The sequence below is a fragment of the Pteropus medius genome, unplaced genomic scaffold (genome assembly GCF_902729225.1).
Source record: "Pteropus medius unplaced genomic scaffold, Ma_sr-lr_union100, whole genome shotgun sequence".
Classification (NCBI taxonomy): Eukaryota; Metazoa; Chordata; class Mammalia; order Chiroptera; family Pteropodidae; genus Pteropus; species Pteropus medius.
In genome coordinates, this window is record NW_024356249.1 from 8372129 (window position 1) to 8386931 (window position 14803).

Here is a 14803-nt window from a genome sequence, read left to right on the forward strand (position 1 = left end):
ATTTGTTGAGTTCAGCACTCCTGATTCATGGTATGAACTATCTTCAAATATTTGGATTTTTTGTTGTTGTTCTAGTCCTTATTTTATCTGAGAATCCCTAGTCATCTGCCTGTTGCATATACAGTAGCCTGCTTCAAGGAATTGGGTGGGGAGAAATGAGATGTGATGTTGTGGGGGGTTCCACTGGGGATTCCTCCAGTGCCCCTGGGAGTATTGCTCTATCTTTCTAGCTCCAATGTCCACATTCAACATGAGTTCACAATTACGTGCTGCTCAGTCAAACTGAAGAAGGCCCTGATGTTCGGTCTCCAACTGACCATCTAATGTTTGCCCTAGCTAAATAAACTCTGAGAATCAAGCTGCTGCAATCTTACACACTCCAGTTTCTTCTGGTTGGATCGGATCTTATCCGCTTTCTACCTTAAAGGAATTTTTGCCCCTCCTCCAAATTTCTAAGTTCTCCAAGCACATTCTTTCCTGTTTTTCAACACTGTTACTAATGTATTCTCTTGTCATTTCACAGGATGCGGGGCAGGAGGACAGTAAATGTTCAGCCTGCCAATGATCCACACTGACCTAGGGAGAATGTCAATGAGCTGAGATCTCCAATCCGTTGACTAAAGTTTCTCCTGCCATTTCTTGGCTAGCTTGTATTCCATTTTCTAGTAATGTCTTCAAAAAGTGTTCAAACTTGAAGGACAGTTTGGCTATGAAATCCTTGACTCACACTGTCTTTTCCTGAATACCTTCCAGGTGTTGCTCTATTGTTTTCCTGGCACTGAATTTAGCTGTAGAGAAATCTGTTACCAGTCTCATTTTATTTCTCTTTTAGGTGACCTGATCATTTTGCCTATTTGCCCTGAATAATGGCTTCTTTATCTTTGAAATTCAGTGTTACTAACACATGTCTTAGAGTTGAATGCCTTCCTCAATTTTCCCTGAATACAGCATGTCCTTTTGATATGTAGAATAGTCTTCTTTCTTTAGGAAAGTTGTCTTAAATTTTATTTATAAATATTTGTTCTGTTCCATTGTTCTGTTTTCTGTCTTTAATGCCTCTAGTTATATGTATATTGGCTTACTTTTACCTGTCTTCTTCATAATTTTCTGGCTAATCCTTTTTCTATCCTTATTCCATTATTATCTGCTCTTCTATCCTATATCATATCCTATTTCTATCCTATATGATCCTTCCTATTCTTCATTATGTTCCTTGTAGATTAGTCTTCATTTTTAAAAGTATTACTATGTTTTTCTTCACTTTCTTTCCTGAGTTTTACCAGGTCCAGTTTCACCTGCTCCTATTATTTGTTCATCTCATCAGCATTCTTGAATTTATGCTTTATAGTTTTCTTCAGTTTCAAGCTTCATTAAGTTATTTAATTCATGTTCAGATACTGAAATATAATTTACATTTGCTGTTGTGTGAAGATTTTTTGCTGTTCTTTTTCTTTTTACTGTTTTTCTTTAGAGTACCCCTCTAAAGATTTGGTGTTTATTGCTTTTTAGGTTTTTACATTTAAATAAGTTGAATTTCCCTGTACCAGATAATTTCTCCTCTAAAGATTTGGTGTTTATTGCTTTTTAGGTTTTCACATTTAAATAAGTTGAATTTCCCTGTACCAGATAACAAAGGGTTTCTATGAAAGGGTAATTTTCTTGCTCAAGGACTCCCTCCTCTGTTGCTACTGAATTAAATAGCTTCTTCAAAATATGGTGTTTCTGTAAAGCCACGTCTTCTCTAACTCCATGAACCCTCATCTGGTTTAGGGAGCTTCTATCTCAAGCCCTGAGCTCCCCCAAATCCTTCACCAGACATTGCAAAAGGAGCCAATGGTCCTTACTTGTCATGGTGTTTCCTGTACTTTTAGAAGATGGTGCTTTCTGACACCTACCACCTCTGGGCCTTTCTGGGTACTTTCCACATGATATGTTACTGACTCCCCCAATGGTTGCCCTGGGTTCAACTTTCTGCCCTGCTCACGATACTTCCCATTAAGACGTACCTCTGCTAGAGGCGCCCTCTGCATTCCTAGTTCTCCCCCATTATACTGTTGTGGGCTTTAATACAGGTTCTGGATATTTCAGCTGTTTTTGGCTAAACTTACAAGAAATTAGGAGTTTTCTTTGGCTCCTGGTTTTGCTGAATATGTGATCTGCATGTGTGTTTTTAAAATCTTTTTTGTTTGGTTCTCATTATTCCTGAAAATCACACAAAGCAACAACATGGAAAGCTTCGAACTAACCTGCCACTATGTTCTTAAGAAACACAAAAGCCTCTGAATTAAAAAAGTTTTAATATGTTAAATTAAAAATGACAATGTAACTTTTAAACATATCTTAATGCCTCTTTCTCTTTTAAACATATCTTAATGCCTCTGTCTCACGTTCTTCTCAACTCTGAACATTGAGTGTCAAATCTTAAAGTGTCATGAACAACCCCAAGTAATTTTTGGAGTTAAGTTCCAATATATAACTTTATTTGCATGAAATAGAAGAGAAAATGAAGGCTTATACAGATTGTGTAATTGTTCAAGGTCACAGACCTAGTTGTTAGCTGAATTAGCACTGAAAAATCTGTTTTTTTCCACCCCTGCTGTTCTGCTATAACATCTAATCAGTTGAAAACCAAACATTATTTAATAGAACTTAGCTTCCAAGCAACAATCATTTTATAAAAGTCCGGAGAAACAAAGGCTATATACAAAGACAATATACGTGTTATACTCAGACTACCCCTAAGCCACTCTTTTTTCAACTTATAAAAATAAAGACATAAGTATCTTTTGTGAAAAAATTTGTAACCAGTCAAAAGCAAGAAAATAAATTGTTTCCCTCACAATGTTATCTGCTGATGTTCTGTTTTTAAAAGATCAGAACAAGCCAAACTTTTTTTTTTTGAGTACTTATTTTCCACATGAAAACACTGAGGATGTCAGCAGGGAAGTACAAAGCTTTGCAGAGTTCAGTTACATAGAGCCAGCAGACGTTCCAAATTCAATCTGAGAGTACTTTGAAGACTAATGTTTTTGATTTTCCACCCACTACTTACTTGATAGGTACATAACCCACTCCTCTTTTACTTACCATTCTCCTACTAATAACCTCTTGTTAATATAAATATAGCAGTAGGATAATTTCAAAGCAAAGAATTAACAAAAATCTGTAAAGGAACAATAAATAAAGACTTGGGTTTTAACTTGTATATAAGATAGGAGATAAAATAGGCCTAAGCTAGATTCTATCATAATTCTAGCACCACCTTCCATTTTTAAAGTACAAGATAATTCTATGTTCATTAATATAACGTTACAGATTTTTAAAAGTCTTTTTCTCCCCCATACTCCAAAAACACTTTGGACCTGGGTTGAATCTATTTATAGGATTCAAAGTTACTTTACTATTTTGTTTGAGGTACTGAACTATACTGAACTGATATGGAATAAGTATTCAATGCAAATTCAATGGTAATGACACTGATGGGGATGGTGATGAGAACTATATGCATATTAATATTAAAATGGCTTACAATATCACCATCTGTATTATAGTTTTCTTGTGTACCTCACCATTATACGATTTTTACTGATGTTGAGTTTAAACTTCATCTAGTTTATGACAAATTCCTGTTTTATAACGAGTTTCTGACTACGTACAAAAGTAAATATGTTACACTTGAATTGGAAGAAAAGCCCTAGATTTAAATTCTTGAACTCATTATAAAGTAATTTTAAATTTCTACCAGGAATACCGAAAAAAAAAAAAGTTTTAAAAGGGCACATTTTATTGTTATAATTTATGGGTATTTATAAAACTAAATTTATTTTTCCTAATATGTACTGCTCTTTCTACTCTATCTATAGTTTTTATAAATCCACAATTGTGTTCTGAGATCTTAGTATTTTATCCTGAACTAAAAAAGAGAAAAAAAATTTTAAGAGTAACTTTATACCTCCTGAAAAAATAGTTATTTTTATTATCTGTCATAGGTCTTTGTAATGGAAATCACTAACAGACAACTCAGCATAACATGTGAAATAAACCCTAAGAGTAAGAGTTACTAAGCACTAATTAATTCTATCATATATTGATCTGTGCACCAAACCTGATGATCAAACACCAATTTCGGCCCTCCATCAGCAGCAGTATCTTCACTGAGTAACATCCACGTATTTGTGTCAATGTCATAACGGTAGAAGTCACTTTTCAGAGATTTGCTGTTCCTCACAGAGGAATCCAAATAACGCCCCAATGTGTAGATTTGCCTTCGTTGAATGTCAATACACATTTTATGACATGATCTGGCACTAGGACCATTCTGTGGAGAAAAAAAGAAAAGAAAAAATTCAAAGAATTTGAACCTAGGTTCAAAGAAAATAAAATTAAATGTCCCTTTTTGTTGACTTTCATTATAAGGTTTGCTCAGAAACTCACAGAAGATCTTTTTCCAGAAGATAAGAGAAAGAAAAGCAAAAATATACTTCATACAATGTGTGTGGTTATGACTGAGATGAAGAATTCTTGCTGCAGAAATAAGAGAGTTGAAGTGTAAGGTAGAAACAGGAAGTCTGTTTGTGACCAAGAGAGGAGTGACCAAGAGAGGAGACAGGATATAATCTTGCAAACAATAAAAAACTATTATAGGTTTTTAGAGCAGGACATAAGATTTAAAAAGCAGTATTATGGGAAGAGTAATCTAGCATTATTATTTAGATTAAATGAAGGAATAAGGCATTAGGTATGAAGAATAGTCTGACATTAGTGTTATTAAATCAGATATTAATTTAAATCCGCATTTTAGTATTCATACCAGTTACTATTTTAAAACTTATTTTTAAAGATTTTTGTCAATCTTTAGTAAATAAGGTGAAAATATTATTTACAAATAATTTCTTCCATAATTAAATAATCTCAAAAACAAAGATGAATATATAATAAATTGATGATATATTTCCTAGAGTGTGAAATTTGAAATTGAATAGGAGAGTAACAGAACTTCTTACTTCAGCTTAATTAGCACAAGTGCTATTAAAATGTTGAACAATTATTCTCTAAGTTAAAAGAAAATAATGAATAGGAATAGAATAGAAAACAGACAAAATTAACAAAGTTGGTTTTTGGAAAGATTAATAAAATTATAAATATTAGCAAGGCTAATTTTTTAAAAATGAAAATACAAATTGCCAATGTCATAAATGAAAGCAGAAATATTACTAGAGGCTCACTAGAAGTTGAAAAGAATTAAGGGACTATTATGAAGAACAAGAAAAATCTGACAATATAGATAAAATAGGCATATTCCTTGAAAAAAATTTACCTTGTCAAAATTGACACAGGATGAAAGAGAAAATATGAAGTCATTATAACTACTAAAAAATTGAACTCATAATTTAAAATCTTCCCACAGAGAATGCCATTCCTACTTATAAGCACTAGCAAATTTTATCAAACACTTAAGGAAGAAATAATACCAATTTTACATAAAATTTTTCAAAAACAAAGGGAAATACCTTCTCTATTTGTAATCTATATTCTAGTCCATTCCTAATTTATTTTATGAGGACAACATAACACTGAAACCAAGCAACAATTATCACAAAGGAGGAGGAGGAGAAATAATAAACAGGCAGCTAGTATACCTCAAGCACTGAGATACGAAAACCAATGTTTAACAAAATATTAACAAATTGAATGCAGCAATATATAAAAAGGATATTTCATGATTAAAAGGAGTTTATCTCAGAAATGCAAAGTTGATTTACATTTGAAAATCGATCAGGCTAATTCACCACATTAACAGAATTAAAGGTAAAAAACATGATATTATCAATATATATAAAAAGAATTTAATAAAATCCAACATATTCATGAAAAGTCACAGCTACTAGGACTAGAAACTTCCTAAATCTGATAAATAATGTATAAAAATCCTAAATCTAATTTTTCGCTTAATGGTGAACTATTGAATGCTTTCCTGTAGGATCTGTAACAAGATAAGGATGTCTATTCCCACTTCTTTTATTTAACACTGTACTGGAAGTCCAAGTCAGTGCAATTAGGCATTAATTTAAAAAATAAAATAGAAAGTTATGATAGAAAAAGAGTAAAAAGAAATAAAACTGTCCCTATTCATAGATGACATGACTGTTGAAAAATCCTAAGAAATCAACAAAGAAACTATTAGAAATAATAAGCAGATTTAGAAAAGAAACATACAAAGCCAATATTAATGAAAAACCATTTACTTCTCTATACTAACAGCAAACAAATGGAAACTTTAAAAAATTAAGTTCTATTTAAAATAGCAAAAAAAAAAAAACAAAAAAACAAAAAACGCTGGAATTCATTTAATAAAAATAGCCAACCTCTAACCTTGAAATTTCAAGAGTGCTGAGATATTAAAGAAGACTGAAGTAAATGGAGATTTAACTATGTCCATGGATCTCTCCCCTTGAAACAACAATATGCTGAACATCTAAAACTCAACAAAAAACACCCAAACTGCACACCAGCACATCTGAGCATGGGATCTGCGCATAAGAGCTACCACAGGTCAGAACCCCGGGTGCTGGGCAGTGGACTGGGAGAAATAAAGAAGTTGCCTCTCTCAGCCGCTAGAGCTCCCTGCAGGAGGAAGCGGGAGATGTGAAGATGCAGTGACTTCCCCGATCAGCCTGCCTGGAAGTGCCGGAACTTCTAGCAGCCGGCAGCAGGACCCAGTCATCAGGGCAGAATGCAGAAAAGTAGGATGGGGCTGCAGAGAAACAACAGTTTTTATTGGCTGCGGTTGCAAAACCGAGGCTGAGCCACAGCCTCCAACTCCCAACCCAGAGGGGCCCGTTCCCCATATTCTACGAGAACGATAACCACAGAGCCCCAGGGGAATCTGAGCAAACACTACCGAAACTGTTGCTAACACTGACAGGGGTTGAAACTGAGAGTAGCAAGTGTGATTAAAATCTACAAGAAAATAAAAAAGATATTTAGGCTTTATACAAAGCAGGGATCCAAGAGGCTTAGATGCCATCTACTGGAAACCAAAAGAAAAGTGCCTTCTTTGCAATAGGCTAAAGAGAACTTTATATAATAAATCTTTCTGGAAAAACAACAGAATACACTTCCAGTAATGCTCAGGCAGAGAAATAGTCCATTAAACACTATGAACAACCACAGTGACAAGGCATCTCAGAAAGAAAGAGAAAAATCTCCAGAAAATGAGCTTATAGATGTAGAAATATGCAACTTAAAATGACAGACAATTCAAGATGATACTTCCGAAAAAACTCAATGAGATCCAAAACAACTCAAATCAACAATTTCAGGAATTGAAAAAACAACTAGATGAGTAGAGAGAGGAGACTGACACCCTCAAAAGGAACCAAATAGAACTTCTTGAGATGAAGAACACACTGCAAGAGGTGAAAAATGAAATAACAAGCTTAGGAAATAAAGTCAACCAAATGGAGGAAAGGATGAGTAATATCAAAGACAGAAATCTAGAAATAATCAGAAGGAAGAAGTGAGACACCGAAGAACGAAAAATAATGAAAGAGAAATACAAGAACTATCTGATACCATCAGGAGAGGAAACATAAAAAGAATGGACATTACCGAAGGTGAGGAAAAGGAGCAGAGACTAGAAAGAATTTTCAGACAAATAGTGAACGAGAATTTCTAAGGAATGAGCTGGAGCTTGAAATTCAAGAAGTCAACAGAACACCAGTTAATCTCAACCCAAAAAGACCATCAACCAAGACACATTGTATTAAAGTTATCAAAAATCAATGACAGAGACAGAATTCTCAGGGCAGCCAGGGAAAAGATGATGGTAACATATAAAGGAAAATCCATTAGATTACCCTCAGACTTCTCAGCACAAACCTTACAAGCTAGAAAGGAATGGAATCAAATATTTAAACTATTAAGTGAAAGGAACTACCAGCCTAGAATAATGTATCCAGCTAAGATCTCCTTTAGCTATGAAGGAGAAATTAAGACATTTCCAGATATACAAAAATGGAGGGAATTCTCCACTATGAGGCCTGCACTACAGGAAATACTGAAAGGCGCCAGAAAATCAAATCTAAAACAAAATAACAAAACAAAACAAAAAAATGCATAATTAGGGGTCATGTGACTATCAGGCAAATAGAAGCAAGGAGTACAAGCCTTACTAAGAACAGGGCATTATAAGCTTAAATAATAAGAGAACTGCTATAGCAAGATAGTAATGAACATTCAGCATACATAGGGATAAACTGAGATATCAATGACTGACAAAGGGAGGATTCAAAGATCCAAATTCGCAAAGGGGAATGGAGATAAGGCACAGGCAGAAGAAAATGAACGATTGTATATATGTAACTATCCTTTTCATATTCGTAATGATAACCACACACCAAAGATTCACAACTGAAGTATATAACATAAAAGAAGAAGAACCAGAGGCAAAACCCACAAAAGCCAATCAAAATAAAGAAAACAGAAACATAAGGACAAGGAAGCAATGGAAACACCGAGCTACCACAAAGCAAAAGATAAAATGGCTATAACAAGACCTCATATTTCAATAGTCACCCTAAATGTAAATGGAATGAATTCACCAATAAAAAGACACAGAGTTGCAGAATGAATCAAAAAACAAAACCCAACCATATGCTGCCTCCAGGAGACAGATCTCAGCTCCAAAGACAAATACAGACTCAAAGTGAAAGGGTGGAAAATGATATTTCAAGCAAATGGCATTCAGAGAAAAGCAGGAGTAGCAATAATAATATCGAACGAAACAGACTTCAAAATAAAAAGGTAAAGAAAGATACTGAGGGACACTTCATAATGATAAAGGGAATCATGTACCAAGAAGACATAACAATTACTAATATCTATGCTCCCAATCAGGGAGCCTCAAAATATGTAAAGCAATTACTAACAGAACTAAAGGGAGAAACAGACCAAAACACTATAGTAGTAGGGGACCTAAATACCCCACTGTCGGATATGGACAGATCATCCAAACAGAAAATCAATAAGGAAATAACATCCTTAAATGACACAACAGACCAACTGGACATAATCAACATTTACAAAGCCTTCCATCCCAAAACAGTTGTTTATACATTCTTCTCTAAAGCACATGAAACATTCTCAAGAATTGACCACATACTAGGGCACAGAAATAGCCTCAACAAATATAAGAGGGTTGAAATCATACCAACCATATTTTCTGATCATAATGCTTTAAAACTAGAGAGCAACTGCGAAAGAAATCAGGAATAACTACAAATACATGGAGATTAAACAACATGCTACTGACGAATAACTGGGTCAGGGAAGAAATAAAAAGAGAGATCAAGAGATACACAGAAACAAATAATAATGATAGTACAACATCTCAAAACTTTTGGGACAGGGCAAAAGCGGTTGTAAGAGGAAAGTTCATATCATTACAGGCCTATCTCCAAAAACAGGAACGAGCCCAAATAAACAATCTAACGCTTGATCTTAAAAAACTAGAAAAGGAAGAAAAAATGAGGCCTAAAGTCAGCAGAAGGAAAGAAATCATCAAAATTAGAGCAGAAATAAAAGAAATTCAAAACAAAAAAACGACAGAAGAAATAAATACAACAAGGAGCTGGTTCTTTGAGGTTAATAAAATTGACAAACTCCTGGCTAAACTCACTAAAGAAAAAATAGAAAGGACACAAATAAACAAAATCAGGGATGAAAGAGTGGAAAATACAACTGACATTGCAGAAATACAAAGGATCATGCAAGAATACTATGAAAAAGTATATAATGACAAATTTAATAACCTAGAAGAAGTGGACCAGTACTTAGAAAAATACAATCTTCCTAGACTGAATCAAGAAGATCTGGAAAATCTAAATAGACCAATCAGCAGTATGGAAATTGAAACAATCATCAAAAACTACCAAAAAGTAAATGCCCAGGACCTGATGGCTTCACCAGTGAATTCTACCAAACATTCAAAGAAAATGTAATACCTATTCTCCTCAAACTCTTCCAAAAAATCGAAGAGGAGACAATACTTCTCAATTTATTTTATGAGGCCAATGTTACTCTGATACCAAAACCTGGTAAAGATAACACAAAAAAAGAAAACTGCAGACCAATATCTCTCATAAACACAGATGCAAAAAGCCTAAATAAGATACTAGTGAACCGAATGCAGCAATATATTAAGAAGATTATACACCATAATCAAGTGGGCTTCATCCTAGGGGCAGAAGGATGGTTCAACATATGCAAATTGATTAATGTGATATACCACATAAACAAATTAAAAAATAAGAATCATATCATCATATCAATAGATGCAGAAAAAGCCTTCAACAAGATACAGCATCCAATTATGATTAAAACACTTAACAAAATCAGTATAGAAGGAAAGCATCTTAACATAATAAAGGGTGTCTATGACAAACCCTCAACCAACATTATACATAATGGTGAAAAACTAAAAACCTTCTCTCTAAGATCAGGAACAAGGCAAGGCTATCCACTATAGCCACTGTTATTCAATATAACATTGGAGGTCGTAGCAAGTGCAATCATACAAGAGAAAGATACAAAAGGCATCCAAATAGAAAATGAAGAAGTCAAACTGTCATTATTTGCAGATGACATGATTCTCTATATAGAAAACCCTAAAGACTCCACAAGAACACTACTAGAAACAATAAGCAAATACAGTCTCTGAATACAAAATTAATGTTCAAAAATCCATAGCGTTCCTATACTCTAATAATGAAGTGTCAGAAAAAGAAGTGGAAAAAATAATTCCTTTTGCAATTGCAACAAAAAGAATATAATACCTAGGAATAAATTTAACGAAACATGTGAAGGGCCTATATAATGAAAACTACAAGACCCTATTAAAAGAAATCAAAGAAAATGCAAAGAAATGGAAAGATATTCAGTGTTCTTGGATTGGAAGTATCAACACAGTTAAAATGATCATATTACCTAAAGCATTATACAGATTTAATGCAACCTCTATCAAAATCCTTTCGGCATTTTTTAGAGAAACAGAACAAAAAATCATCAGATTTCTATGGAAGCACCAAAGACCCCGAATTGCCAAAAGCATTCTGAAAAAAAAGAATGAGCCTGAAGGCATCACTCTCCCTGACTGCAACTTACACTATAAAGCGACTTGGTATTGACAGCAAAACAGACACATGGACCAGTGGAACTGAATCGAGAGTCCAGAAGTAAACTCATATTTATATGGGCAAATAATTTTTGACAAAAAAGCTAAAAACATACGGTGGAGAAAGGAAAGCCTCAATAAATGGTGCTGGGAAAATTGGAAGGCCGCCTGCAAAAGAATGAAACTAGACTATTGTCTATCACCACACATCAAAATTAACTCAAAATGGATTAAGGACCCAAATATAAGACCAGAATCAATAAAATGTGTAGAAGAAAACATAGCAACTAAACTCAAGGACCTTGGACTTAAAGAGGATTTTATGAATTTGACCTCAAAGGCAAGGGAAGTAAAAGCAAAAATAAATGAATGAGACTACATCAAACTAAAAAGTTTCTGCTCAGCAAAAGAAATTGTCAACAAGGTAAAAAGACAACCATCCAAATGGGAAAATATATTTGCAAGCAACACCCCCGATAAGGGCCTAATATCTAAAATACACGAAGAACTCATACAACTCAATAACAACAAAAAACAAACGATCCAATCAAAAATTGGGCAGAGGACCTGAACAGACACTTCTCCCTAGAGGACATACAAATGCCAACAAATATATGAAAAGATGCTCAACATTACTAGTTTTAGGAAAATGCAAATCAAAACCACAATGAGATACCATCTCACACCTATTAGAATAGCTATAATCAACAGGAAAAGCAATAACAAGTGTTGGAGAGGATGTGGAGAAAAAGGAACCTCATACACTGCTGGTGGGGACTGCAAATTGGTATAGCCACTATGGAAAACAGTATGGAGGTTCTTCAAAAAATTAAGAATTGATCTACCACATGATCCAGCAATCCCTCTACTGGGTATCTACTCCGAAGACTTGAAAACTCATATCCAAAAAGATATTTGCACACCGATGTTCACAGCAGCACTATTCACAGTGGCCAGGACATAGAAACAACCGAAGTATCCTACGATAGATGACTGGCTCAAGATGCTGTGGTACATATATACAATGGAATTTTACTCAGCCATAAGAAGAGATGAAATACTGCCATTTGCGACAACCCGGATGGACCTCGAGATAATCATGCTAAGCGGAATAAGCCAGACTGAAAAAGTTGAAAATCACATGATATCGCTTATATGTGAGATATAAACCTAAAAGCAACAAATGAACAGGACAAACACTCAGGGACATGGACAATGGACTAGTGGTTATCAGAGCGTAGGGGGTTGGGGAGGAGGGAAGAGGCAGACAGGGTAAAGGGGATGAAATACAGGGGGACTGGGGGAGGGTGAAGCTGGTAAAGGGGATCAAATATATGGTAGCTGAAGGAAACTGGACTCTGGGTTGTAATCACACAATAGAATATATAGATGTGAAATTATAATGGATACCTGAAAATTATATAATTGTATTAATCAATGTTACCCCAATAAACTTTAAAAAAATAAAATAAAACAAAAAAGAATAAAGAGGTCTTATATTATCTGACCTCAAGAAGTGTCATATTGGTATATGAACAGACCAAAAGATAATGGAGGAGAATACGGTGTCCAAAGAGACATACACTTATATGATCAATTGATTTTTGACAAAGGTGCCAAAGCACTTCAATAAAAAGACAGGGAGCAACCAGAACTCTCAAACATTTCTGTACCATAAAAAATGGTACAACCACTTTGAGAAAGCTTCAACGGTTTCATCAATGGATACTAAAAGGGTAAAAGTTGGATGAGTAACAGGATATTTTCATAATCTTAAAATGTCTTTCCACAAATTACTTATCAGAGTGAAAAAATCTGGTGGGCACGCTCTTTGACCAAGGGATCATGAAAACTAACATCAGACAAACTGATGAAATATACCTCTGGGTGTGATAATATACTGGGGAGGACCAAATGTCATCCACATGGTATTCCTGCTAAAAACACTTAAATTCAATCCTAAGGAAATGTCAGAGAAACCCAACTGAGGGATATTCTACAAAATAACTGCTCTGTATTCTTCAAAAATGTCAAGATCAAGAAATACAACGAAATGTTAAGGAACTATTCCAGACTAAAGGAGACTAAAGAAACATAACATTGAAATGCAATGCATGGTCATGTTCTGAGTCCTGGGTCAGAGATGGGGATTGGGGCCGATGTTGGGACACTTATAGAGAACATTACTGAGGAAGTATTGGGATAATTGTCTATATCTGAATAGGGACTGTGGATTAAATTAAAGTAGCTATTCTCAGTGCAGTCTGGGGTCTCCAAGACACTTCAGGGACTCCACAAAGTCAGTTATTTTCATAACGATACTAAGATAAAAATTTGTCTTTTTTGCTCTTATTCTCTTATGAGTGTACACAAAATTTTCCAGCAGCTGTATGATTTTTGAAATAGCAACATACTGAATACAGAAGCATATATGAATCCAGCTGCCTTCTATTAAGCCAAACATTAAAGAGATTTAGAAAACTATGAAACAATGGTAGTTGATGTATGATGGTTATCTCAAAAAAAAAAGCACCTACGCAATTGAGTTGCAAGCTGACCTACCTGCTTTCTTCATAGAACACTATATTTACTTGAAAGAAAATTAACAATCTAAGTATGGTTATTCAAACATTATGAATATGGCAGACATTTTCTGAAAATGAAGTATGTCATTTTGAAGAAAAACTGACAAAATTTGTTCCTAATGATAAAATGCATGTTTTTAAATTAAGCAAAAAATTAGAATTTTAGAAAATGTCTACCTGCCACTGTGATCTTGATACTTTCCCAAAACTTAAAATGCTTTTCTAATAACATTAATAGGGATATTAACAAATGTGGGGTTTTTGGATATTGTACAATAAAATGTCAACATCTGGACAATGCTCATAACTCAGGGAACCAATATTTTTCAAATGACCAAAAACACTTGGGTAAAACACCATGGGTAAGTAAAATATCCATTCAGAGAGCAAGATAGATCAATATATTTTAAAGTAACAGAATATAAAACGTTAGCTGATACGGTTTCCTGGTCTGAAATGCAATTACCTTTACAAAATAACCACTTGTCAATTTGGGAGATGAGATCAAAAAAGAACATACACCATTATCAAAAAATGCTATTGAAATACTACTTTCCTTTCCAAAAACATATCCATGTGAGGTCCAATTTTCTTCATATATTTCACACAAAACAACATGTCACAATCTAGCTGTCTTCTACGAAGTTAAACATTAAAGAGATTTATAAAACTGTAAACTAAAGAAAAATACAGTTTTTGAACCTATAAAAACTTACTTGCATATCTACTTGAACATTTAAAATCGTTATTCTTAAGAGCTGAGCTGTTCCATTATCTTTCAATCTCCTAAATGTGTTATTAGATACACACTTAAGTGAATTTAATTAATTTTGCTTTTTAATTGTATATCATACTCTTAAAACATGCCTTGGGGTACCATCAAACAATAACTTGTACTCACTAATATAGAAAATAAAATTAAATGAAATATTAACTGTTCAATTTTGGAATAAACATTTATGCAGAGTCATATATTACCATTCAAGTAAGGGACAGATCAACAAAAGGTTTTTAGGTGTCTATATGAAGAAAGTAATAATAAATT

At 34.0% G+C, this 14803-nt stretch overlaps 1 protein-coding gene across 3 annotated transcripts in view; it reads right to left on the reverse strand.

Annotated features, from left to right (window-relative positions):
* Positions 1–14803, reverse strand: part of MKLN1 (muskelin 1) — a 291211-nt gene that overhangs the window by 52595 nt on the left and 223813 nt on the right. For all 3 annotated transcript variants that reach the window (XM_039860791.1, XM_039860790.1, XM_039860792.1), the window contains one exon: positions 4106–4318. In XM_039860791.1, the coding sequence (XP_039716725.1) occupies positions 4106–4318 (213 nt within the window). The remainder of the gene's footprint in view (positions 1–4105; positions 4319–14803) is intronic.